The sequence below is a fragment of the Microtus pennsylvanicus genome, chromosome 10 (assembly GCF_037038515.1).
Source record: "Microtus pennsylvanicus isolate mMicPen1 chromosome 10, mMicPen1.hap1, whole genome shotgun sequence".
NCBI classification, from domain to species: Eukaryota; Metazoa; Chordata; class Mammalia; order Rodentia; family Cricetidae; genus Microtus; species Microtus pennsylvanicus.
The window spans coordinates 22,902,595-22,930,187 of record NC_134588.1 but is presented as its reverse complement, the minus strand read 5'-3'; the positions used below and the strand labels follow the sequence as shown (position 1 = coordinate 22,930,187).

The 27,593-nt window shown below is 38.4% G+C and overlaps 1 protein-coding gene across 2 annotated transcripts in view; it reads right to left on the bottom strand.

Annotated features, from left to right (window-relative positions):
• Rab3gap1 (RAB3 GTPase activating protein catalytic subunit 1) overlaps nt 1-27,593 on the bottom strand; it is a 63,719-nt gene that overhangs the window by 20,155 nt on the left and 15,971 nt on the right. For both annotated transcript variants that reach the window (XM_075987781.1, XM_075987782.1), the window contains exons 5-12: nt 26,834-26,912; nt 19,419-19,538; nt 17,258-17,423; nt 11,821-11,920; nt 10,259-10,340; nt 8,199-8,267; nt 5,651-5,724; nt 315-407 (exon numbers count right to left, since the gene is read on the bottom strand). In XM_075987781.1, the coding sequence (XP_075843896.1) occupies nt 315-407; nt 5,651-5,724; nt 8,199-8,267; nt 10,259-10,340; nt 11,821-11,920; nt 17,258-17,423; nt 19,419-19,538; nt 26,834-26,912 (783 nt within the window). The remainder of the gene's footprint in view (nt 1-314; nt 408-5,650; nt 5,725-8,198; nt 8,268-10,258; nt 10,341-11,820; nt 11,921-17,257; nt 17,424-19,418; nt 19,539-26,833; nt 26,913-27,593) is intronic.

Sequence of the window (27,593 nt, the reverse complement as noted above, 5' to 3'; positions counted from 1 at the left end):
AATTGATTTAAATGCATTTGCTGTCTTGTTTTGTTTTGTTTGAGACAGGTTTCTCTGTGTAGCCTTGGCTGTCTGGAACTTGCTATGTAGACCAGACAGGCCTCTAACTCAGAGATCCGCCTGCCTCTGCCTCCTGAGTGCTGGGATTAAAGGTGTGTGCTAGTTTAACAAGCTCTGGGAATAGCCTGGAAAGAAAGGCAGCTGTACAGTTCATCTACTTGTCCAACTAAATCCAGAGTAACAAAAAGTTGCCAGAATACATGCTGAAGAGAAAGGGCAAGGTCTTAGAAAGGCTGTAAAGCAAAGTGGGTCACCTCTTCCTTCTTCCTCAAATGTGGATCGTCCAAGAATCTCATCAGTTGATTCCTTTCGACGGCAAATTTTTAAAAATTCAGTGACAAAATCACCTACAAAGAAAAAAAAATTACTCATTTTTGAAATTTAACTCCAAGAAATCAGTCCAACGTAGTACATATCTCTTAACAAAAGTTATAAGCTAAGATACTGTCAGAAAGCTGGGTGTGAAGGTGCACACCTGTAGTCCCAGCACTCAGGAGGCAGAGGCAGACAGATCTGGAAATTTGAGGCCAGCCTGGTCTACAGAGTGAGTTCCTGGACAGCCAGGGCTGTTACACAGAGAAACCCTCCCAGGAGGGGGGAAAAAAAGCACTTAAAAGCTACAGTTGGGGGGGAGATCTGTTTTTCTCTGAGGAAGATAAAAACTGCCCTACATCACAAGTAGACTTATTTCTTTTCTCCATCTGGGGACAGAGCAAAGTCTCTGCTCAGTGGTACTCCTGTTTGGGTACATGCTTTTCCTCAGTCTCAGGGGGGCTTTCCTTCTTAATAAGCTGCTTCTATTTCTGTAACAAAAAATTCCTTCAAGAATGAAAGGAAAACAAAATGTACTTCCTAATATTAAGCCTTTTTCATAGGTTTCAATGTTATCAATATCCTTTATCATTAAATCATAAAGTAACAATGATTATATATCTTTTTCTTTCCCTGTTATCCTACAATAATTCTGAAACAAAAAAAACATTAAAAATAAACTACAAAATGTTTATGGAGAATTAATAAATCATGTAACTTGAAGCTATTACATCTTTGGTTGCATATTAATGATATACTTTGTGTCACTATAAAGACAAAAATGATTTCTTACATTTTCAAGGTTGCAGAGTTGTTTGGGGTGGGCAGGGTGGCTCAGTGAGGCTGAGCGCTCAGACCCACATGACGGAAAGAACAATTCCCTCAAGTTGTCCTCTACCTTCACACAAGCTGTCACACATGAATGCCACGTCTCCCCCAAATATGTATAATAAAAAAAATTTTAATTAAAAAAATTATATATAGTAGGCTGACTGTCTCGGCCTCCCAAGTGCTAAGATTTCAGGAAGCTATACATGGAACCAAGACTTTCTCTTCCACAAAGCTTCTCATTTGGAAGCTGAATGTCTTCCCTCTGTCGACTCCTTTCAACTACAATCAAGTAGTATCAGCAGGAACTGGGAGGTGGAGGCTGAAAGATGAAGGGGGCATTCAAGGTCATCCTTAACATACAGTAAATTGAAGAACAGCCTGGACTATATCAGACACTAACTCAAAAGTGTTATATTTGCACCAAAAAATTAAAGTTTAACAAGAATTTTCAGTACGGAAATATAAATACAAAGTATACATTTAAGTTTTAGAATTTACTAACATTTCCTGACTTTTTTCAGAAATGTAGAAATTCTAATAATTTTGTCATTAAAACTATACAAATAGAGAATGGTAGCACACGCTTTTAATCCCAGTACTTGGGAGGCGGAGCCAGGCGGATCTCCATAAGTTCGAGGTCAGTCTGGTTTACTAGTTCTAGGACAACCAAAGCTACATAAAGAGATCTTGTCTATGGGAGGAGGGGGAGGGAAATGGGAAATGGGGAGGAGGTGGAAATTTTTTTTTCAACAACTAAAAAAAAAAAAAAATAAGCCAAAGAGAGAGAGAGAGGGAGAGAGAGAGATATCTTGTCTGGGGGCTGGAGAGATGGCTCAGTGGTTCCAAAAGTCCTGAGTTCAATTCCCAGCAACAACATGGTAGCTCACAACCATCTGTAATGAGATCTGGAGCACTCTTCTGGCGTGCGGCCATACATGGAGATAGAATGTTGTATACATAATAAGTAAATAAATCTGAGAGAGAGAGAGAGAGAGAGAGAGGAGAGAAGAGAGAGGGGAGAGAGAGATCTTGTCTTGGAGGGGAAAAAAAAACAAAAAAGCCAAAACTACACAAAGTATAGGGTGAGATCACGGGCCATTAACTTAAAATTCGAATGTTTCTCAAGTTTTCTACAGTTATTACAAAAGGCAGCAGATGATGAAGAAGGTATTAAGAAGTAGTCTAGCAGGCAAAATTGTATGTTATTATGTACCATAAACATGGCAGTTTCTAGAGAACAGGACGATGGCTAAAGTATGATATATATACAGATGCATTTCATCACCCTAACATGACATGAAGTGTGCAGCAACTTAATCTGTTTCCCTGCTGAGAAGAGTATTTCACCGCTGCTTCCAAAGCTTAGGAAAGTTCTTCAGACTTGTAGGTGTAAGATGTGGGTCTGTTCAACTTGTAACTGACAAGTGACTCTAAGGTCCCAGACAAACTCCACTATCAGGTACCTTAAGTGCCAAGTGTAAGCTGACATTTGATGAACAGTACACAACAAATAATTGAAAGCTAAAGTATGAAACTTGAAAGAATTAACAAAAATACTTAAAAAACAGAACTGAAAAAATACTTTAAAGAAACAGCCATCGGGAGGCAGAGGCAGGTGGATCTCTGTGAGTTCGAGACCAGCCTGGTCGACAGAGCTAGTTCCAGGACAGGCTCCAAAGCCACAAAGAAACCCTGTCTCGAAAAACCAAAAAAAAAAAAAAAAAAAAAAAAAAAAAAAAAAGAAGGTCTTTTTGTTTTGTTTTGCTTTGGTTTTTCGAGACAGGTTTTCTCTGTAGCTCTGGAGCCTGTCCTGGACTCTGTAGACCAGGGATGTAGGGTTGAGCCAGCCCCTTTAGGGGGCGGGTTTGCCTCGGGCGAATGTATACTGATAAATCGGGCGCGCGGGAGGCTGCTCTGCCCTTTTCCTGCTTCCTGTGCTACGCAGGAACCTCGGTTCTGTAAGTTTATTTAACCTTTAAAGCTGTATATATTCTTTACTATCTGCCTGCATTTATTTACGCCACTACACAGGGTGGCCTTGAACTCACTGAGATTCACCTGTCTCTGCCTCCTGAGTGCTGGGATTAAACGTGTGTGCACCACTGCCCAGGTGAAGAAGTATTATTTTAATAATGTCAGTTGAATGTAACATGTTGGGTGGTACAGAGTAAAGGTAGGCATAACTGTACTAAATGTAAGAGACAAACAAGGAAATATGACATCAAGGTTATAGGTTTCAGAAGACCTGCAGAGAGAAACCTAAAAAAAAGGTAATAGAAACACATGTCTTTAATATCAGCATTCAAGAAGCAGAGGCAGGTAAATCTCTGAGTTCGAGGCCAGCCTGAGTCTGGTCTACAGTGAATTCAAGGCTCCAGAGCTACACAGAGATCCTATCTCAAAGGGGAAAAAAGATTCCAGACACAGATTGTGAATGGCAATTACTCTTTTTCAAGGTACTTTAAATTTATGTTTCACTTAAACTTCAAATATCCTGGTAGGTGAACCAAAGTATATTTACATGCCCCTTTCTCCATAAAATTGATTTGCAGATGTGATACAACTTGGCAGGAAAGGTTTAATGCCCAGCTTATTTTTTTTTAATTCTTTGTATCTTTCACATCATGCATCTTGATCCCATTAATTTTCTATGTATCCATCCTCTGCCCTTAAAAACTCCCCCACCCCCCAAAATAAAATAAAATTTAAGAGAGAAAAAAAGGAAAAATCAGTCTCATCATGGAAGCTGTAGTGTGATACAGTGAACTCCGCAGTAAAGCCTTTTGTCCATACATCTTTACTTTCAAGTGTTCACTACGAAGAGTCATTGATCTGGTTTTAAAGCCTCTGGTTTCTGCTACACTCTTCTTGGATATCCTGTTGTTGCCCTGTATTGTGGCGATCCTGCAGTTTTCAGTTTGCAGGGCCAGCCCCATTATGTGTCCCAGCAGATCATAGATGGGATGGACACTGGGGTAGGCCAACTTATAACCTTGGTTCTTGGCCTGGCCACAGCAGCTGGGTGGCTCAACCTGTCAGCTCTACCCCATCCTCACCATTAAGGTGAGCTCTCCAGCATTAATGCCCAACTTCTTAAACTGTTGGTTACAAAACTGAATGATTTCTACACACGTGCGCGCGTGCACACACACACAAACAGTAAAAGGCTTCTGAATGTGGAATGATCAAAACTTAACTCAAAATCAAATGTAAAAAATCCGAGATGTTTCTGGCAGTGCTCACACATGCTGCATCAAAACTTCACTAGAGTCCTGCTTCTCAACACCCAGTATGCACTGCAGATGCTGTGACTCCATATAACACCTCAGAGCTCAGACCACACTAATGTATGCTATGCACTGCAGCATTTTTACTGAACATAGAAAGTTTGCTGTCTTTGTATAAACAATGATATAATTACAGAAAAAGACATTATTTTCTTATCATTATTCCTCAGCATGTAAGGATAATGTAAGTGTATCTTCAGACTATACTAGTAGAATGTTTACTTTTAAAAACTGCTGACTTGCTGACTTGAGTTTCATAACAAATAGTTAAGTGAATTTTGATCTGAGATTAGAATTGAACTTCCAACAATCTCTGAAATGACCCTAAACATAATCCTGCCATTTTATACTGCATGTTGATGCAAATCAGCATCTTCAGAAGTGACAATCACAGATCTAAAATATCAACTCTGGGGGCTAGAGAGATGGCTCTGTGGTTGGGAGTGGTGACTATTCTTCTAGAGGACCCAGGTTCTATCCTCAGCACCCACATGGCAGCTCACACCTCTCTGTAATTCCATTGCCATGAAATCTGACATATGCAAACAGACATGCATGCAGGCAAATATATCAATGCACATAAAGTAAAAATAAAAAGCCATTTTAAAAAAACTCTGAAAAACGTTGAAAACGCTAAGATTTAGTTAAGCGAAATTAAACATACACATCCATTTCATCAGTATACAAATTTGCTTCACCTCTAATCCTGTTTGATCTGTATGCCTATCTTATATACACCGAATATCATGTAAAGATGCCTCAGTGAGAAAGGGTTACAAGTGGGAAGAATTGGAGCAGCCCTGCTCCGGTCGGTGCACACTGTGCCATTATATCACAGGCCCAGAAGAACATCAAAAGACAAAGAGGACTCAACTGAAGATGCAGACTGTGCCGGAAGAAAAGCTGATATAGTACATAAGAAAAGCAAACAATCTATGAGAATGTGATAGAGAATGCTGAAATCCTGCTATTGCTGTTAATAAAAAGATTCACTGTAATTGGTAGACTTTTTCTATAAGTTAATGCTAACTGAGGTCATAAAAATGAAAGACAGTATTTTGAATAGGTGAAATAAAGTACAAAAATGTCTTCAGGGTTCCAATTTGGAAAATAGGTAGATATGTGACATTTCAGAAAGGGAACATGATGATGTACCTTACCTAGTAAACATTGGGGATTATCAGCTTTTCGAACTCTAACAGACCAATGGGGAGCTTGAACAGGATCCAAATCACTAGAATGGAACAAGACAGTAATTATGACCATCTCTAAGACTCATAAACATAACGCAATGGAATGAAAACTAGGTAGTGGCACACACCTGTAATTGTAGCACCTGGGAGGCTGTGTCAGGAGGCTCACTAGTAGGAGGCCAAACAGAGCTACATATTAAAAACTTGTCTAAAGCTGGGCGGTGGTGGCGCACGCCTTTAATCCCAGCACTCGGGAGGCAGAGGCAGGCGGATCTCTGGGAGTTCGAGGCCAGCCTGGTCTACAAGAGCTAGTTCCAGGACAGGCTCCAAAACCACAGAGAAACCCTGTCTCGGGAAAAAAAAAAATTGTCTAAATATAAAAAAGAGCCAAATCAAATAATTAATTAATTTAATGCATTTTATTTAACATTCTATAGGGGAAAATACATTCTATAAGGGGAAAAACAATTCATTTTTTTATGCCCTGCCCTATCTTTTGGAGACAATTCAGCCTCCATCTCTTGATTCGCCAGTCTCATCTTCCTATGTGCTGGGATTACCAGTACACATCACCACACCCAGATACATTTTACTTAACTTAAATTTACTGTTATCCAAATATATATTGCCATTTAAGCAAGTTGTTAAAAATATAAACTCTTTAAGACGTGAAGACCAAAATAAATAACAAATGATTACCAAGATCAAAACAAAATTTAAAAATATAAAATTATGAGATGAACACTAATGACCAAGTGAGAAATACATTCTAAAGAATACAATAAAAAATAAGAAACAAGAATGCACAATTATCTTTTTTTTAAGATTTATTTTTTCTAGTCCTGCATCATCACCTTGAACAATTCAGTGTTTTGTTTGCTTGTTTTTTGTTTTTCTTTTTTGGCTTTTTTGTTTTTGTTTTTCATTTTTTTCAAGACAGGGTTTCTCTGTGTAACAGCCCTAGATGTCCTGGCACTCGCTCTTGTAGACTAGGCTGGTCTCGAACTGACAGAAATCCGCCTGCCTCTGCCTCCCAAAGTGCTGAGATTAAAGGCATGTGCCACCACTGCCGGCCCAAACAACCTGATTTTAAGTTAATATTACTACTAATGAAAATAGGTACTACAAATCTTTGACAAAATCAAAAGCATCCTGTTCTTCAAGTATACTACAGATGATCTACTCAATGAAGTACTATGCACAATTTTTTTAAAAAAAAATATTCATCACCAACAAGATGGCAGGAAAAGGTACTTGTCACCAAACTGATGCCCTGATGTCAATCTCCAGGTACTTGTCACCAAACCTGATGCCCTGATGTCAATCTCCAGGGCCACATTTATTCTCTGATTTCCACACTTGCACCGTGGCATACAAACACCACAAAAGACATAAGATATAAAAGAATAAAGCAAACTGATATAGAGATTTAAACTTTAAAAACATCTACACTAAGGTTTAGTGGGCCCTTGAAAACTATTATACCTTTATTTTCTTCTTTACACCTAATTGTCTAAGTGAGAACATTCATGTTGTTACTTTTACCATCAGCAAAAACAATGAGTTTCCTTTAAATGTAAACATAGAAAGTGTCTATTTCCCACTGTTTCACACCCAGGATAAAAAGGAACTAAAATGCCTTTTTCACTATTTTCCTAGCTTTGCTGAAATGTTCAAGTTGTTCCCACTGTACAGAACAGGACAGAGTTGTTTGTTTTCTTACTTAGAACACTCAGTGATCAAATATTCAGCAAAACAGCTGAAGTCTAACAGCCTAAATTTGATCCCTGCAATCCACAGTGGGAAGAAAGAGCTGACTTCTCCAAGTTGTCTCTATTTCCATACATGTGCCGTGGCATGTGTGTGCCTGTCCAGAGTCACAGCACACACACACAACAAGTCACATACATCTGGATATTCATTACTTCTTTTTAAATTTATTTTTTATGTGCATTGATGTTGTGCCTGTGTATGAGGGTGTGTGAGGATGCAAGATCCCCTGGAACTGGAGTTACAGACAGTTGTGAGCTGCCATATAGGTGCCGGGAACTGAACCCAGGTCCTCAAAGAGAAGCTAGTACTCTTAACTGCCAGAGTTAACTCTTACTTTTCTCCAGCTCCCTCCCTACTTCTTAGAAGCATTTCATAAATTTTGTGTTTCTGTGTGTGTGCTCATGTGCTGAATGTCAAGCCACACAGTGGGCAACAGCCACACAGTGGGCAAGTACTCTACCACTGAACTATATACTCCAGCCCTACAATAATTATGAGAAGCCAGGAAGAGTTGAAAAGAATCACATGGTATATGGTAAAGACCACTAAGCTGCAACAGTAAGATTCAAATAGTTCACTCACCTGAATGAAGGGACACCTCCGCAAAGCAGCATCTTAAAAACCCATCTCTAAATCTACACAAACAGGTCTAAAAACTGATCGCTCAAAAAATAAAATCTTGTGCCAAGCACTCAGTGGTTAATTTATTAGAATAAAGGTTTTTTTTTTTAAGCATACTTACGAATAAACATCATTGTCCACAATAATCCCTTCTGTCAGATGAGGCCATGTCGTTGCTAAATGGAGTTCACTAAAATTAAAAATAAAAAATAAAAACATAAAATACAGCCAAAAGGTTTAATTCTGTATGTATGTCCTTTGACTCAGTAATTCTATTTCTAGAAATGTGTCCTAACCAACTAAAAATGTATATAAAGTAGTATATTTAATGGTTGTTAGGGGAGAGAGACATTTTCTTCAGTGGTGTAATCACTGGTGAATTTCCCATACTCTTGTAAATAATCCTTCACTCAAATCCTTCACACCTATGCTCCTATAAAGACCTTATTGAATCACCAAAAGAAAAAGACAAGAAAATAGTAATGAAAGTGGAAGGGGGACTAATTAGGGAGAAGAGAGGATCATCAGGAGTGGGAGGAGACATTATATAAATCTGTGCAATCCATTATGTATAATTAATACATGCTAATAAAAATTAAGAGAACATTTAAAAAGTGGTGTTATGTATAATAAACTGAAAACAACTAGTTTAAGAAAGGAAAGCATATCTATATGAAGCTGTCTTATGGATATAAAATGTTACATTACATAGTAAACAAAACATTTAAATAAGAGCCAGGCATGGTAGTGGTGAACGCTTATAATCCCAACACTCAGGAGGCAGAAGCAGAAAGATTTCTGTGAGTTCCAGAACAGCTAGGGCCATTACACAGTGAAACCCTGTCTTGAAAAACCAAAACCTAACAAGTAAAATGTTCATCTGTTGATGAATGGATAAACAAAAGTGGGATGCACAGTAAGCATAAAGCTTTATCTACTTTTTAAAGTAACTGCTTCATGATGTAACACAGCTGAAACTCTATACCCCTTTTCCATCTCCACACCCAGGCCTACCTTCATAATCCAGCAGCCCCAAACCAGCTTATTAACTAAGTAGCCATGGCAGGGTAAGTGTCTTCTTTCCTTTCCTAATCCTCCCTCTGCCTGCTGCCATCTCAAAATCCACAGATCAAGCCACAAACTCTTTGCAAGGCCCTAGGACCTGCTTTGTTTGTGAGTCACTTTTGCCTGGTGAGTTGCTCCTTCCCTCTCCCATCTTCCCCACAGGCCTAGGCCCAGAACAGTGGTTCAGGAGTCATCTTTGCCCGATCCAATTAAACTGTCTGTGCACCAGCTTTACCCACCTAGCTCTAGTCATGTAGCACTTACACTGGCCCAATCTAAAGCAGGCAAGATCCTCACATCAGACACACAAGCAAAGAAAGAAGTCCACATGCCCAAGTTACATCACAAAAATGAAAACAACACAAATGGCTTAAGAGAGCAGGTTTCCCGCGAAACCCACCATTCCAACAAAAATATTTGATGAGAATTACATAGATAAACCCCAAGACACAGTATTTAAAGGAACAATCATGAACTTTATCACAGAATTCTAGTAGTTTAAAAGACATGAAAAAACACATACAATAGTACAAATTGTAACAGCTTCTGAGGTATTAAAATGTCATATTTATACAGTGATGATGGCTGCACAAATCTATACAAAACCACCAACTATATACTTTGAAGTGCTGAACTTCATGGTAGATAAATTTTCTCAATTTTGAAAAACATGTATAGAGATGGCAAAGTTTTCAGAAAAAAAGCGAAAGAGGAAATATTTTGGCATTCTGAGGAATGTACAATCTGTGATCTTCTTGTGGTTTTTTCTTTTAATACAAACTTTTAAAAATGTAAAACTTATTACGGGTGACACAAAAATAGACACTGGCCAGATATGGCCCACAGGTCACAGACTGCCAAACTCTTCATGCTGGGATAGAACCCGGGGCTCGTGCATGCTCGTCAAGCACTCTACCACTGCCACATCACAGCCCAGTCTGTCAAACCTTAGGAAGAGTGTTCATGCGGGAAGTTCTCATGTGAAGTTACAAACTAAAGAGAGCAAGTATAGTTATTTCCAGCCTTTCTTCAACAGAAGTGTCATAAAATGAACATTGGTATAAACTTAAAAAGCAAAAGAATCCTGTAATTCAAGTGAAAGGCTGAAATTCTCACCTGATAGGATCTTCACAGGCACCAAATGGCAACTTGCCAAACTCCAGGCCTCCAACTTCTCCTCCCACAAGGGCATCTATATCTAAACAAGGGGAAAATATACTCCTTTATTTGGCAAAAAGTAGAAATAAACACTACACAGTGAATTCCAGGCTAGCTAGAACTATTCAGACCTTGCCTTGGTGGTGGTGGGGATGTCGGGGGAAGAATAGTTAAGTTAAAACTTTCAGAAGACAATAGCTTTAAGGGACTTATAACAGTGCAGACAGCAAGTTATAAAGAAAATGCTAAGAGACTATACAGACCCCAGTCTACTAGGGATGTTAGTATTTTTATCCACATTTAAAAAATAAAATCTGGCAACAGAACATCATCAAGACCAGTTTCTCTGTAGCTTTGGAGCCTGTCTTGGAACTAGACCAGGCTGGCGCAAACTCATAGAGATCCACCTGCCTCTGCCTCCTGAATACTGAGATTAAAGGCATGTGTCACCACTGCCCAGCTAAAGAAATGGTTTTTAAAAGGAGTACTATGAACAATTAATTATATCCAACAAATTAAGCAGGAAAAAAAGTCTTCCATTAGGTTCTATGTCTTTCTAGCTGAGTTTTTCTAGAACTTACGTGATGCCTTGTTCATATCTGAGTCCTTAGCCTACTGTAGGCTAATAACTAATGACTCCTGAATTAATAAGTGATCGAGCAGGGAACTAATTCTGATGGCATTTTACTAAGTCCATATTAAGTATTCTACAGTCCTCTTCTATAAGACTATATACAAACTTATTTTTCTCCTTCTCCCAACACTCTGTGGCAGTGGTTTTCAACCTTCCTAATACTGTGACCCATGTGTTTCTCATATTGTGGTGACCCCCATCCAGAATATTATTTTTGCTACTACTTTCTAACTGTAATGTGCTAGCTATGAATCAGAATGTAAATAAATGTATGTGTTCTCTGGTGGTCTTAGATGACTCCTGTGAATGGGTCCTTTAATCCTCAAGAGGTCTCAACTGCTCTAAGGTTTCTATACTACTGCTTTCAACTTATGAGGGTGGCTTCTCTTAACACTAAAAACAGGTATTTTAATCACTCAGCATTGGTAATGCTTAAACACAATGTCCTGTTACAGGGGATGCTTTGTAAATAAATACCAACTTTCACAGATAGACTATCAAATATAAAATAACACTGTCTCTAAAAGACATGAGCACTTTATTTATTTAGTCTCTCTCTCTGTCTCTCTCTCTGTCTCTCTCTCTCTCTCTCTCTCTCTCTCTCTTTGGTTTGGTTTTTCGAGACAGGGTTTCTCTCTGTGTAACGGCCCTTGCTGTTCTGGAACTCACGAAGATTTGCCTGTCTCTGCCTCCCAAGTGCTGTGATTAAAGGTGTGCACAACCACCACCCAGTGAGCACTTGTTTTTTAGGAGAAAAAAATTTACATAGACAAAATCAGCAATTACATTTGCAATGAGTACAGGTATTTCTAGTATGGAATAGCATTAGATAATTTTAATTTCTTAATACATTTTCAGATTTAAATAGAGCTCCAAATGTCCTCACCTGGAGGCTGCTGAGGCCAAAAGTACTGCTGCCAATCCTGAAGCACATATGTCAATCGAATAGCAATGCTAACTGGAGGCAATGGAGTTAAAGGACAGCCCTAGAAACACATGCAAAGACAACAGCATGTAAAAGTTTTAGCCTGGGTTCTAAAAACTTCAGTACCAACATTTCAAAGTTATGGAATGCTACCCGTAAAAAACTATAATTTAAGTTTATACTGTCAGGTAACAGTGTGTAGAGGCAAACAATGTGAAGAAAAAATAAGACAGAATAGTAATGTATAACTTTGAAAATCAAGAATGAAGAGACTAGCTGAGCATGGTACACAACTTTAACTCTAGCTCTGAAGAAGTAGAGGCACACAGATCTCTGTGAGTTTGAGGTCTGATAGTCTAGATAGCAAGTTCCAAGCCATCCAAAGCTGCACAGTGATACCTTGCCTCAAAAATAAATAAAAAAATACACAGATTTTTTTTTAGACCTGGTAGTGATTGTGTACACCTTTAAACTCAGTACTCAGGAGGCAGAGGCAGGAGGATCTCTGTGAGTTTGAGCCAGTCTGGTCTATAAAGTGAGTTCCAGGATAGCCAGAGCTATTGCACAGAGAAACCCTTTCTCAAAAATAAAATTAAAAAAAGAAAGAAAAACAGGAAGGGAAAAGATTACAATCCCAACTGACACATCTATGCAACCCCTACATCTAAGGCTCAGAAAGCATCATGGAAAAGAGGGTGGAAAGGTTGTAAGAGTCAGATCTTACCTTTGAATACTTGTATGCATGTAAATAAGGGGTTTCAGGATAGGTATCACCCATAAAACTGATAGGGAACTGTGAGCGGGGAACAAGAATGTTGAGAAAGGGGGAGGGCAACATGTCTTCTATGACATTAAAGTGGAAAGGGAGCTAGTGGGAGTAGGAGAATACAAGGAAGGGGAGAAGCAGCAAAGACAACTTAAAAAACACATCACAATGAAAAGCAATTCATTTTAGGCTAATAAACTTTTTATAGAAAGAAAAAAAGGAGGAAGAGACTACAGAAAGAAACAGCACATTCAAATGTCAGACCTTGTTTAAAAACTGGAAAAGTAAACTCCATGACAAGTCTACTATTATTTGGCTGTGTATTTGTAGAGCAAGAGAGCTCTGTAATTTCTGCATACTTTTCCACAAATGTTTTCTTTTCTTTTCTTTTTTTGGTTTTTCGAGGCAGGGTTTCTCTGTGGTTTTGGAGCCTGTCCTGGAACTAGCTCTTGTAGACCAGGCTGGTCTCGAACTCACAGAGATCCACCTGCCTCTGCCTCCCAGGTGCTGGGATTAAAGGCGTGCGCCACCACCGCCCGGCTCCACAAATGTTTTCATCTGCTGAAAAAGCCATGTAGATTAAAAAAAATTAAGCCACTGTATCCCAGGGCATTCCAGGCCAGCCTGAACAATACAGTGAGATATGTCAAAAACCAAACATAAAAGTCTAAAAACAATTCCAGGAAACAAATTACTTTAAAATAAAGTGCTTACGCTACTACCAGAAAGGAAAATATTAAGTCCCATTAAGCAAAAAGATCAACTTTGTTATAAAACAAAATTTTGTGTGTTTGTGTGTGTTGCCTACATGTTTGTCTGTGAACCATGTGCATGCAGTACTTCTGGAGATCAGAAGAAAGGCTCAGATTCTCTGGAACTGCTGTATCAACAACAGGCTTTAAACTGTATGCATGTGTCTGTTTGGAATCAAATCTGGTTCATCTAGAAGAGAAGTGGTCTTAACTATTGAATCATCTCTCTAGCCCCTACAATATAAATTTTTGCTATCTATTTCAGATGCTGAATGTCAGAGAGAGTAGTAGTATTCTTTTTAAAGTACTTCAGTGCATTTATGAAAATGATATTTTTATTTTTAACTAAAATGGAAATCAAAATCAGGTTTCAATATTTAACCATAACTCATACAAAACATACTATAGTAAATAAATGAGTTAGCAAAAGAAGACCTATAATTACCCTTAATTCTCTAGCAATAATAAAAATTCAATGACCCTGACTTCTCTTTCCTGTTGAGCCTACATTAAGCAGAATGAGATTAAAACAGGTTCAGGAGGCACCTGGGAAACTTGCTGAAGCACAGGTTTGATAATGCTCCCTCGAACACTATCCCTGAGTAGCAAAGATACAGAAACATTTAGCTCAGAAGAAGATCCCATCCATGTCACTGGTAATTTTAGATAAACTCCAAAGTCTAAGTACAAGGTGGGTATGATGAAAAACAAATCCAAATTTTAGGCTACTGTGTCCTAGAAAGTACAGTATGATTCTGGTTGGTCAATTTTTAGGGGGGGAGGGGCTAGGGCGGGGTCAGGCCCAGAATCAAATGAAGTAGAAGGGTTAGGTTAGTAAAGTCACTCTGACAAACCACCCCTGCTCCCATCCCAAAGCAACAGAGATGAATGTAGTTTGAAATATATGAAAAGAATTAGGATCAAACAAGACACAGATGTTTATACAGCTTACAGAAAGCATCCTGAGAAACTTAAAGGATTATATGGGGCTCAAGACATGACACATGCCTGCTGAGATCTGGTAGTTTGAATAAAGGTGAAGACTGCGGGATTACAGATGACATTAAATGACGGACCAAGGCCACCAGGAAGATGGCTTAGTGGGAAAAGATAACTATCACCAATCCTGATGATCTAAATTTAATCCTTGGGTCCTACATAGAGGAAAGAGAGAACCAACTCCCTCAAGCTGTCCCTCTGACCCCCATATATGAATCATAATATGGATGTGAATGTGTGTGCATGTGCATGCATGTATACAAAATAGAATCAAAATAAATACTTAAATAAAATAAATGTAAGGAACCAAAGACTTGAGCAGAACGAGGGCACCTCACACCTTTCCACACAAATCAAAGCTGGCAGGGCATTCCTGCATAGAACTCAGGCTTTATTTGAAAGCAATATGACTGAAAGATAATTCTGTAAGGGGAAACCTGTGATTATCACAGCTTGAGCAAAAAACTCCAATTCCAGGAACACACACACCTCCAATATCACCAAAGCAAGAAGCTCCAAATACTACTTTAAGATCTGGCTCTAAAATACTTTATAGACAGCACCCATGAGTCTGTAAAACCAATACATACAATGGCCAGAAAAATTAAGTTTTCAAAATAAAACTCAATTTTAAAAATTTGTGTTTGTTTTATGTGTATGGGTTATTTCCTGCATGAATCAAATGCCTGTGTGCCACTGAGTGCCTGGTGCCTATGGAGGCCAGAAAGAAGGTGCCAGATCACCTAGAACTGGTGTTACAATAATGAGCCACAGTGTGGGTGCTGGGAATTGAACCCAGGTCTTCTGAGAGCAGCCAGTACTCTTACTATGGGGGCCATCTCTCTGGCCCCCAAATAAAACTCTTTAAAACAAGCTAAGCAGTAGTGGCATAAGTCTTTAATCCCGGCACTCAGAGGGCCAAGGCAGTACTGGGGATGAAACCAAGACTCACGCATGCTAGGCAAGCTTTCCACTATTGAGCCGAATCTCTGTTTTTCTGATTAAATTCTAATCCAAACAAACAATAACTATTAAAAAGAGAAATTCAAGTATTTTTCTCATATTTTTCCTTTTTAAAATAGTAAAACCTTGAGAAAAGTTGGAAGATGAATACAATCAAGACTCACATGACTTACCAAGTTCAGTGGCATGGAACCCTCCCCACTACATGTGTAATGAGTAACAACAGTCGAGAAGGTTAACATCAATACTATTTTCAAACATCAGAACAGATTAAAACTGTCCCAACACTCCAAAATCAGATCTTTACTGGCTATTCTGTTTTGTTAAGTAAAAGTCATTCACTGCACTTAGCAGTCATATCTCATTCATCTTCTTTAATCTAAAATGCTCAAGCCTTTATTTCCAAGAGTCCAGTAACTTTGGAAATAAATGACTGTTTTTCACATTTTTATTTATGCTAAATATTCTGACAGAAACACTACTCAGACAAGTCTATCTTTCTCAGTGAATCACACCAGGAAACATGCAATATCAGTTGATTGCTATTTTCTTCTCTATTAATTTCTTTTCTTTTTAAATTTTAGGTTTATGGGTTTTTGCTACATGTATGTCTGTACCGTGCCTGGTGCCCTCAGAGGTCAGAGGAGGTCACCTGAGTCCCTGGAACTGGAGTTAGGAAAGACTGTTAGCCACCATGTGGGTGCTAGAATGGAAGCCAGGTCCTCTGGAAGGAGCTGCCAAGTCATCTTTCCAGCTCCTCAGTTAATTTTTTAACTAATACATAAAATCATAAATTTTAATGACATATTTAAGTCCAGTTTGTTAATCAAGTTTGAATATAATTCATTACATTACTGATATTATAAGAATACTTTTATATACTCAAATTACCAAGTTGCTAATTTTTCATGGATCTCTAAGACTGACAATAAAAACCAGTGCCAGCTCATAATCTTTGATTTGAAGATGTCCAACAGGCCTGACAAATAAGTCGTGTGCTGATTTGGCACTTACAAAAGATAATGACAACTTCAGCACTCAGAACATTTTTCCCCAAGAGTAGGCTATGCAAAGCCACCATCTTCATGATAGTGCTTTGCTTTTTACTTAGAAAAAAAAAAGCTTCTGCTGTTGAAGAGATAGTTCAGCAGTTAAGAGCACTTTCTGCTTCTCTTGCACAAGACTCATGTTCAGTGCCCAGAACCTACATGGTGGCTCACAATCATTTATAACTCCAATGCCCACTCTGGTTTCTTCAGGCACCAGGCACACATGGTACACAGACATACATAGAGGCAAAATACTCATATGCATTCCTTCCATTGGAGAGGTGGTGCACACATGTGCCACTATGCACTTGTAAAAGTCAGAGGACAATTTGGTGGATTTTGTTTTCTTCTTCTACCATGTGGGCCCTGGGGATCATGCCTGGCAGCAAGCACCTTCACCAGCTGAGTTATCTTGCTAGCCAATGTTTTTTATAGAATACCATGGATATATCTGGTAGACCTAATTAGTCCTACAACTCTCAACCTTCATACAGACATTAAACCAAAAGATCAATAGGATGAAGACTCGAAAAAAAAGTACTTTTTGAAAGAACAGTAAGGGCTATTCAGAATCCAACAGATTCAGACTTAAGATGCTCAAAGTCAATCTCTCAAACAAGCAGCTACCTGAAGCTTACTAAACTGGTGGACCATCAAAATCCTTCCTATAGAAGAACAGAATCAATGAATGTTAACCAGCTATACAAAAAGTAGACAGGTCCTTTAGTAGATATTTTCTTTAAATGTACATAATAATATTTAATTAGTAGTTTTCTTATAATTCATTACATCATTGATATTAGACTTTTATATGTTCAAATTACCAAACTGGATCCCAAATAAGACTGACAAAACCAATACCAACTCACAATCTTTGATTTGAAGATGTCCAGCAGGCCTGACAAATGAGTGTACTGATTTGGCACTTTTCGAAGATGAACCATTTCAAAGTCAGTTCGAACACCAGGACCTTGACATTCTCCCATGTACAACCTCCGCCATCTGTGATGTATTTGTACAAACAATGGTACCTGGCTATAGGACATGAATCAAAAAAAAAAAAAAAACAGACATCAAGCTCAATAAACAGTAAGTAATCCTAACCCTCAAAACTGTTCCTGTTATTTTAATTGCAAATATTTAAAAATACTCAATAAAGAAAACTTCTAGGTCACAGGTTCTCATTTATAAATAAGATATACTTAGTTCTTCCTCTTCCTCTCATAAACTAATGAAGCCCACTAGGTCTTTAGCAAAGACACTGCTGTAAACCAACTTTGTGGTGACATATTTCTTACTTAACATTTAATGGTAGGTAGCACTGATTCTCACCATTCACTGATTTCTGCATCTGCAAATTAACCAACTCAGAGAAATTTTATCTGTAACCCCCAAATCAATACTAGCAGTACTGAGTTATTTTTAGATATGCAGAGCAGCAAGAATCTGTGTATCTACAGTGCATTCTCCCAGATGAACTCAAATTAGGTAATGATGTGCCCTCCTGTTTCAACTCTCAGTCTATAAGCTTTCTTATAAGTTATAAGACTTTCTTATAAGTCTATAAGTTCTTTCATGATCTAGGTGGATCTGAAGGCAGTGCTCCTAAGTGCCAGAAGGCTGTAATGTGTCTTACAGATAGAATACATGAGTAAGATATGCTTCATTCAAGCATGAGTTACATGCTTTCATGAGTTGCCTGTGAGTTCAAGCTCTGTGAATCAACAATATATATTAATATATAAGAGCATATTATGGCACTTTAAACAGAAACATACATGAAAACATAAAGTTTGATTAGAATATGACCAAAAGCTCACAAGTATCTATGCATTTCTTCCTAGGAACAGTGGTTGAGATAATACAACAACCATGGTATTTATTGAACACAAATAAAAATAGGCTATAAAATGTGTTCCCAAATTAACACTGGTAAATACTCAAGCTTTGCCAGATTTTCTTTAAGGGAGAAAAGGGCTAGAAAGGTAGTTCCACCATTGAAAGCCAGGCTTACAGTACTAAACACTTAAAAAAATTAAAGGTCCAAATTATTCCTTAGGACACTTGGAGTACTCTAGTACATTAATTTTTCTGCTAGTAAATTTACATTTAGAGTCTCTTGGTCTATCTGATATACAAAGGAAATACAATTTAAAAAAACAGAACATGGATAAGTTAACATCATGTTCTTAAATACTTACTTACACCTAAGAATAGAGAGGTGCTGAGCACGAAGGCACACAACTTTTAATGCCAGTACTGAAGGGAGGAAGAAGCAAGGCAGATCTCTGTGAGTTCAAGGCTGGTGTAGTTAGTATTCCAGATCAGCCAGGCCTACATAGTGGGACCCTGTCGTTGCCCCCCACCAGCCAAGAAAGGAGGGGAGAATCATAGAAATACAAAAACCCAATTCTTCAAAAAATTAATTCCAAACCAGGCAGTGGTGTGACACATGCCTTTAATCCTAGCACTTAGGAGGCAGAAGTAGGCGGATTGCTGATCTCTGTGAGTTTGAGGCCAGCCTGGTCTACAAAGCAAGTTCTAGGACAGTGAAAGCTGTTAACCAGAGAAACCCTGTCTTGAAAAACTACACACAAAAAAGTTAAGCCCAGAATAATGTCTAATATTATACAAATTTTAAAATTAGATTTTGCAGTAAAATTCACCCTTCATTTGAAATATATAAGGAATATTATATTTTCTTTAGGAATGACCTCCAAAAATATTTTAGTAATTAATTAATCTCCTTTGGGGGTCTAGGTTTGTTGTTTTTCTTCTGAGACAAACATTTACTATGCGGTCCAGGCTGGCCTTGAATTTATGATCCTCTTGCCCAAGCCTATTGAGTGCTCCTCCATGCACAGCTCTAATTTCATCCTCTCATACCAAATTCTAGTAGAAGAATAGGCAAGGGTAGGCACTAAATTCTTCATTATAGAAAAAAAGTAAATTTAATAATCACTTACATTCCTCAATTATATCACAAAAATATTTTAACAGATTTTCAACATCTGTCCTAAGTGTACCTACCAGCCAGTGTTTCCCAAAGCAATGGAAATGGAACTAAGGAGGAGGTTGCATTTGGATTCACTGAGAACCGCATCACTTTGTGCAGCAGGAGCAATCACCACAAACTCACGCAGGCCATACCTTCAAGAGAGAATCATCCAGTAAAGACACCCATTATTTGAAAAATATAAGGAGTTTCGCCACAGAAAATTTAAGACAATTTTGTACTATCAGAGTTTTCACTTCTCCCTTTTCTTATCCCACACAGCAACTGGATGTATATACATTTAAATCTCTTTGAGAAAAAAAAAAACAAGGTGGTGCATATGGTCATGACTATGCCACAGTGCACACATAAAGGCCAAAGGTAACTTTCAGAAGCCCGTTCTCTTTGATTGGGTTCCAGTGATAGAATTTAGGTTGTCAAGTTATGCCCCAAGGAGTTTTACTTGAGTCCTCTTACCCTGGCCTCCACATGAATTTCTTTTTAATTTTTCTCCTTGGAGGTTTAGAGTCAAAAAACAGAAAATCATGCTTGCTAGGTATTCTACCACTGAGCTAACCCCAGGTCCTGAGTTGTCTTTAGAAGTACTTGCATTCTGGTATTGGCATAAAAACAGACAGGAGGACCAATGGAACTGAATCCAAGACCCAGATATTAATCCACACACCCATGAACACCTGATTTTTCACAAAGAAGCAATATATAATGAAAAAAAGAAAGCATATTTAACAAATGGTGCTGGCATAACTGAATATCAACATGTAGAAGAATGAAAATAGACCCATATCTATCACCATGCACAAAACTCGAGTCCAAATGGGTCAAAGACCTCAACATAAAGCCAGCCACACTGAACCTCATAGAAGAGAAAGTGGGAAGTACACTTGAATGCATTGGCACAGGAAACCACTTCCTTAATATAACCCCAGTAACACAGACACTGAGAGAAACAATTAATAAATAGAATCTCCTGAAACTGAGAAGCTTCTGTAAAGCAAAGGGTACGATCAACAAGACAAAACGTCAGCCTACAGAATGGGAAAAGATCTTCACCAGCTCCACGTCAGACAGAGGACTGATCTCCAATATACACAAAAAACTCAAGAAACTGGTCATCAAAAGAACATATAATCCAATAAAAAAAATGGAGTACAGACCTAAATAGAGAACTCTCAACAGAGGAATCTAAAATGGCTGAAAGACACTTTTAGAAATGCTCAACATCCTTAGTCATCAGAGAAATGCAAATCAAAACAACTCTGAGATTTCATACATCTGTAAGAATGGCCACGATCAAAAATACTGGTGACAACTTATGCTGGAGAGGTTGTGGGGTAAAGGGAACACTCCTGCACTGCTGGTGGGAATGCAAGCTGGTACAACCACTTTGGATGTCAGTGTGGCGATTTCTCAGAAAATTATAAAACAACCTTCCTCGCCGGGCGGTGGTGGCGCACGCCTTTAATCCCAGCATTTGGTAGGCAGAGGCAGGCGGATCTCTGTGAGTTCCAGACCAGCCTGGTCTACAAGAGCAAGTTCCAGGACAGGCTCCAAAGCCACAGAGAAACCCTGTCTCGAAAAAAAAAAAAAACCAAAAAACAAAAAAAACCCAACCTTCCTCAAGACTCAGCAATACCACTTTTGGGTATTATAACCAAAGGATGCTCAATCGTGCCACAAGGACATGTGCTCAACTATGTTCATAGCAGCTTTGTTTGTCATAGCCAGAACCTGGAAACAACCTAAATGCTCCTCAGCTGAAGACTGGATAAGGAAAATGTGGTACATTTACAAAATGGAGTACTACATAGCGGAAAAAAATGACATCTCGAAATTTGCAGGCAAATGGATGGATCTAGAAAACATCATATTGAGTGAGGTAACCCAGACTTAGACAATTATCATATGTACTCACTCATAAGTGGCTTTTAGACATAAAGCAAAGAAAACCAGCTTACAAATTACAATCCCAGAGAACCTAGACAACAATGAAGACCCTAAGAGAGACATACATGGATCTACCTACATGGGAATTAGAAAGTAGAAAAAGACAAGATCTCCTGAGTAAATTGGGAGCATGGGGACCACGGAAGAGGGTAGAAGAGGAGAGGAGAGTAAGGGAGGGGAGCAGAGAAAAATGTAGAGCTCAATAAAAATCAATTAAAAAAAAAGAAGTACTTGCATCTTTTTCAGCCCTCTATTCATTAGAAATGAAGTCTTTTGTTAAAATTATAGTAAGAGCTAAATAACAATATTGTCTTAAAAATTCACTTTACAAGACCAGCAAAAAGACTCTTGTTCCACAAGTCTGGCAACCTAAACCCAATCCCCAGAACTCACCTAAAAATAAAAGAAAAAACTAACTCCACAAAGCATTTCAAGCATTTCTATGATATCCACAAGTATGCCATGGCACCCCTCTCTCTCTCTCTCTCTCTCTCTCTCTCTCTCTCTCTCTCTCTCTCTCTCTCTCACACACACACACACACACACACACACACACACACACTACATACCATACACAAAAATAAAACTTCAGTTTATAATATGAAAGAATAAGTGAAATCTCACCTAAAATAACTGATAGTAGTATTGTGTACAGCAATGTAGAAAGTAAGTTAGATAGAAAACCTAAATGGCAAGAAAATAATTGCCAGCCAAGTACTGTTTACAACGAGACACAGTTATAAAGTACCTTAAAAAAATTTCTTGCATGCTTTTATTATAAATCATTAGGTTATGGCTTCCTCTTGCTATTGTAACTACAACAATGATATTTTCTCATTTAGTTGCCAAGTCATTTAATGCTACAAATTTGCCAATTATGTGTCTATGTATATGTATGACTGATTGGCCTGCATGTATATCTACATACCACATGCATGCCTGGTGCCAACACAGGCCCAAAGAGGGCGTTGAATCCCCTGGAACTGGAGTTACAGATGGTTATGAGCTGCCTGTAGGTGCTGGGAACCAAACCCAGTTCCTCTGGAAGATCGGCCAGTGCTCTAACAGCTAAGCTACCGCTCCAGTCCCTGCTGCCTAACTTTTTTTTTAAGATTTTATTTATTTATTATGTATACAGTATTCTACCTGCATGTGTGCCAGGACACCAGATCTCATTATAGATGGTTGTGAACCACCATGTGGTTGCTGGGAATTGAACTCAGGACCTCCGGAAGAGCAACCAGTGCTCTTAATCTCTGAGCCATCTCTCCAGCCTCCCTGCTGCCTAACTTTTAAAAAATAGTAATTATTTAAAGACAAGCTGGTGATTGTTTCTGCCTAACAACAACTCATCTCCTTGATACTTTTAAGTGTATTAAGAGTATTTAGTAATTTTTATTTGATAATTTTTAAATAAAGGTATTTTATAAAACACATTTCTCATCTCACTTGCCTATTTAATGTTAGTCTCTGCATGTGTAGTTATAAATGCTGATTTACTGAACTTTCTTGGAGTACAATATATAAAAACTCTCCTTAAAGTATAACTCATACTCTGTTCACTGTTTAGATGCTGCATTGACTCTATAGTTTGGGGGTTTCATGAACAAAATTTATTTCACTCCTCAGCTCACCTTCACCCTCTGACCAATGAAATCAAGGTTCATCATGTAGAGGCAGCAGCAGAGAACTAAAAGAAACCAGGACGTAAATCCTTGGGCGAAAACCAGTTTCTTGGCATTCTTCCAGAAATGTTCCGCCTGTTCCTGACTTCCATGGACTAATCTCGACTGACCAGTTCTGCTCCCAGGTTGCTGGTGTTGAAATAACTTAATGGGCAAATTCTAGAAATTAATCTGTATAGTACATTCATGGAAGTTAAGTTCCTAAATAACAAGAACAAACATCTGCCTTCTGACACTGATATCTGTTTCTAAATAAACCTTTGGTTTCTTTTTTTTTTCTTCAAGACAGAGTTTCTCTGTAGCTTTGGAGCCTGTTCTGGAATTTGCTCTTGTAGACCAGGCTGGCCTTGAACTCACAGAGATCCACCTGCCTCTGCCTCCCAAACGCTGGGATTAAAGGTGTACCACCACGGCCCGGCTAGCCTTCATTCTAACTGTTATCTGCTTGACTAAAGGGTCTTTCATTTTTCTGCAATGTCTTCTACCTACTATGCATTGTTTTCTGTGTGAAATGCTATACCCTCCCCCCCCCACAACATCACTAAATTCCTAAATATTTTCTTAAGAATTTAACTTAAATATCAACTGAAAACCTCCACTAAACGTACGCCCATCTCTGAAATTTAATATCTTCTATCATCATGATCTGTAAGCTATCAAAATAATTCACTGGTTTAAATTTCCTTACAAGCTCTACTTGAAATCTGGAACCATTCCTTCACCAAGTCAACAAATACTAGTGTGGGTATTGTGAGAGAGAGAGAAAGAACCTGTGCAAAAAACTATCAACAACAAAAAGTAAACAACCTGATTTTTCTATTATTTTCTCCTTTCTTTTGACAAGATCTTACTGTATATCAATAGCTGGCCTAGAACTCACAAAGATCTGCCTCCTTTGTGACAGAATTAAAGGTGCACACTATGCTGGTCAGCTAAGCAAGTAGAGTTTTAAATGAACAAAGGCTTTGGACAGCTATCATCTCCCAAAAAGTGAACACCAGTAGTTAGCAGGAGGCACATGCATCAGAGTCATCATGAGACAGTACTTCACAATCATTAGTATGCTATCACCAAAAGTAAAAGGGATGAAGAAAAACTGAACTCTGGTTTTAATAGTGGCAACAGAATGCAGTGAACCTGCTGTGAAAAGCAGTATGGAAGTCTTAAAAATATTAAAACCCTCTAGGCATGATGGAATACATACTCAGCAAGAAGAGCCAACAGGATCATGAGTTTATGTCCAGTCTGGTCTATATAGCAAGTTCTAGGTCAGATAGGACTACACAGTGAAAGTACAGCTCAAGAATAATAATAAAATTTTTTAATTAAAAAATTAACTACCACTCATCCTAGCAATCCCACTTCTGGGTATAGACCAAAAAGAACATAAACAGGCACTCCTGTTCACCCCATCCAAACAAACAAACTAACAAAAAACAATCTGAATGCTCATAAACACTTTGAGCCAACACAAAATACACAAAATACAATGGCATACATCACACAATGGAATATTAGCCCTTAAAACAGAATGAATGCACATAAATGAACCTTGAAAACTTAATAAGCCAGTAAGTCACAAAAGGATAAATACTCCACTTTTATGAACTACTAAAAGAATTAAGATCCATACAGATGGGAAATAAATACTGGCTTACGGAAGCTTATTGACGAAATGCCAGTTAACTGATGACTATGGGGGTATTTCATATTCAAACCAAAACAGCCTAACTTACTCTCATGTGTCCTTCAGGATTAAGGTGAATTATCAGTTCTTCTAAGAAACATTTTCATGACTTCATCTATGTACATTAGAGGGATAGATCACTCCATAATATTTTTACGATGTATTTATCACACACTGTGGTCACTGTCTATTTTCCTTACTTTAAGCTTTAGTCACAACTAGCTTACTGATTGTGGTGGTTTGAAAACAATGGCTCACAATGGGAGTGGCACTATTAGGAGGTGTGGCTTTGTTAGAGTAGTTGTGACCTTGTTGGAGGAAGTGTGTCACTATGGAGGTGGACTTTGAGGTCTCATATATGCTCAAGTCACACCCAGTATCTCAGTTTACTTCCTGTTGCCTGCAAGTCAAGATGTAGGACACTTGGCTACTTCTCCAGCACCATGTTTGCCTGCATTCCACATGCCACACCATGATGAAATAGATTAAACCTTTGAAAATGTAAGCCACTCCAATTAACAGTTTTCCTTGCTAAGAGTTGCTATGGTCATGGTATCTCTTCACAGGAATAGAAACCCTAACTAAGATACTGATATAGGGAACATATTTTAGTAGGACTATGTTTGGCTCATATAAGTATTTTAAAATAATGTTTTTTTAAAATGAAAGAAAATACAGGTACATTTAATATGCTTAATTTTCAAATGCTTGGCTGCTGTTTTTCTAATTTTTTTAGGAAAAATGAAAGAAAAAAATCTTCCAGTAACTACCAGCAATATAGCAAACATGTTGTCATAGGTTCTCTCCTACTCCTACCACTCAAATACTAGATTACAGGCATGTACTACCACATCTGGTCTATGAGGCCCTACAGATCAAACCAAGAGTCAGGCATGATTAAGTAAGCACTCTACCCACTGAGTTATGTTCCCTAGATACTACTCTTTATTCTATACCCCAACATAAAGTTCAGAGATTCTGAATGATTAACTGACAAAGATTAAAGAAATCCTTCAAATGTTAAGTGCCTCTTGCACTAAAATGTATCATATTTACAGATTCTTAGATATGTGGGTTTTGATTTTACCATGTAACTTTTTTTTTTTTCGAGACAGGGTTTCTCTGTGGTTTTGGAACCTGTCCTGGAACTAGCTCTTGTAGACCAGGCTGGTCTCGAACTCACAGAGATCCGCCTGCCTCTGCCTCCCAAGTGCTGGGATTAAAGGCGTGCGCCACCACCGCCCGGCACCATGTAACTTTTTGAAGTCAACATTTTACTTAAATTTACAAAAATACATACTAAATCTTCTATATTTAAGTGTTCTCTTAAATTCAAAGAGATATTCAGAACTGAAAGTAGGTATCATTTTGGGCTCTGAAGTGCAATGTGCAAAAGAGCTCAGAGCAAGTCCAAGACGGCAGCCCTGAGAGATGTCTATCAAGTTAACTCTTGGTTAACATCTAGGAATCTGGATTTAGAGAGGGTTCTCATCATCACCATGTTGATAAAGACTTACTCAGTGTATCTAAACTACTTGTGCAAATAATATGGTTTATGTTATACACCTGTTGTCCTTTTAGGAGTCTGAATTTGGTATATACTCCAGACACAGGATACCTACTGACCAAGTCCTTTAAAGCTTCAAGGAGTTAGCCTCTAAAAAGCCTTCCTTATAGACAATGGTTCATATGTTGTCATAATCTGTTGCTGAGGGAACTGAGTATATCCAGTGTAACCTATAGGACCTCATTAGAAAAAGCTCTTCCAAGTCTGAGGTCTGCAGGTTTTTAACTCCCCTCTTCTTCCTCTGCTGACTGCACTCTGACTCAGCGGCTATAATAAGCAGCTGTAAGTACAGCCAGATGCTGGTCCTTTCAGCCCCCTAGTCCATCACTGAACCTAGAGTTAGTCTTGGGGTCACCTTAAAACACACACACTACCTGGGCATAGTGACAGACACCTTTAATCCCACCACTGTGGAGGCAGAGTTTCAGGCCAGCCTGGTCTACACAGTTTGAGGACAACCAGAGCTATCTTAAAGCAAACCGTACACACACACACACACACACACACACACACACACGAAAACATCTAAATAAAAAAGATACGTACCATCTCACTAGACAGTGTGCTCTTGGAGGAAAGTCATTATTCATACACAGCAAATCTTGCATTGACTGTGGAATAGCATCTATAAAAACATTTGATAATAAAAAACGTCTTTAAATTTTAAAGCAATTTTATACATGCTTTAAGGAAAGCTTATCTTACTGGACTGCAGACTTGCAATTGCTAAAGATCTAGATTCCTGTCAAATCCTTATCAACCCTATAGGTAGCCTTTCCATTACCCAAGACATATCCTCCCCGTTTTTTTTTTTGTTTGTTTTTTGTTTTGGTTTTACGAGACAGGGTTTCTCTGTGGTTTTGGAGCCTGTCCTGGAACTAGCTCTTGTAGACCAGGCTGGTCTCGAACTCACAGAGATCCGCCTGCCTCTGCCTCCCAAGTGCTGGGATTAAAGGCGTGAGCCACCACTGCCCGGCTCCTCCCCGTTTTTTTTTTTTTTTGAGACAAGGTTTCTCTACATAGCTGCAGCTGTCCTGGAACTCCTTACGTAGTCCAGGCTGGCCTTGAACTCATAGAGATCCACCTGCCTCTGCCTCCCATAGGATTAAAGCCATTTACCACCACTGCCCCTAGACATCTTTAAATTTTTTTAGAAAACCTTTCTCTACTCAGCTTCTTATTTCTTTTTTCTTACTTTCTTTTTTTTTTCTTTTTCTTTTTTTTAAAGTTTTTTGAGACAGGGTTTCTCTGTATAGCTTTGGAGCCTGTCCTGGCACTCTGTAAATCAAGCTGGCCTCAAACTCAG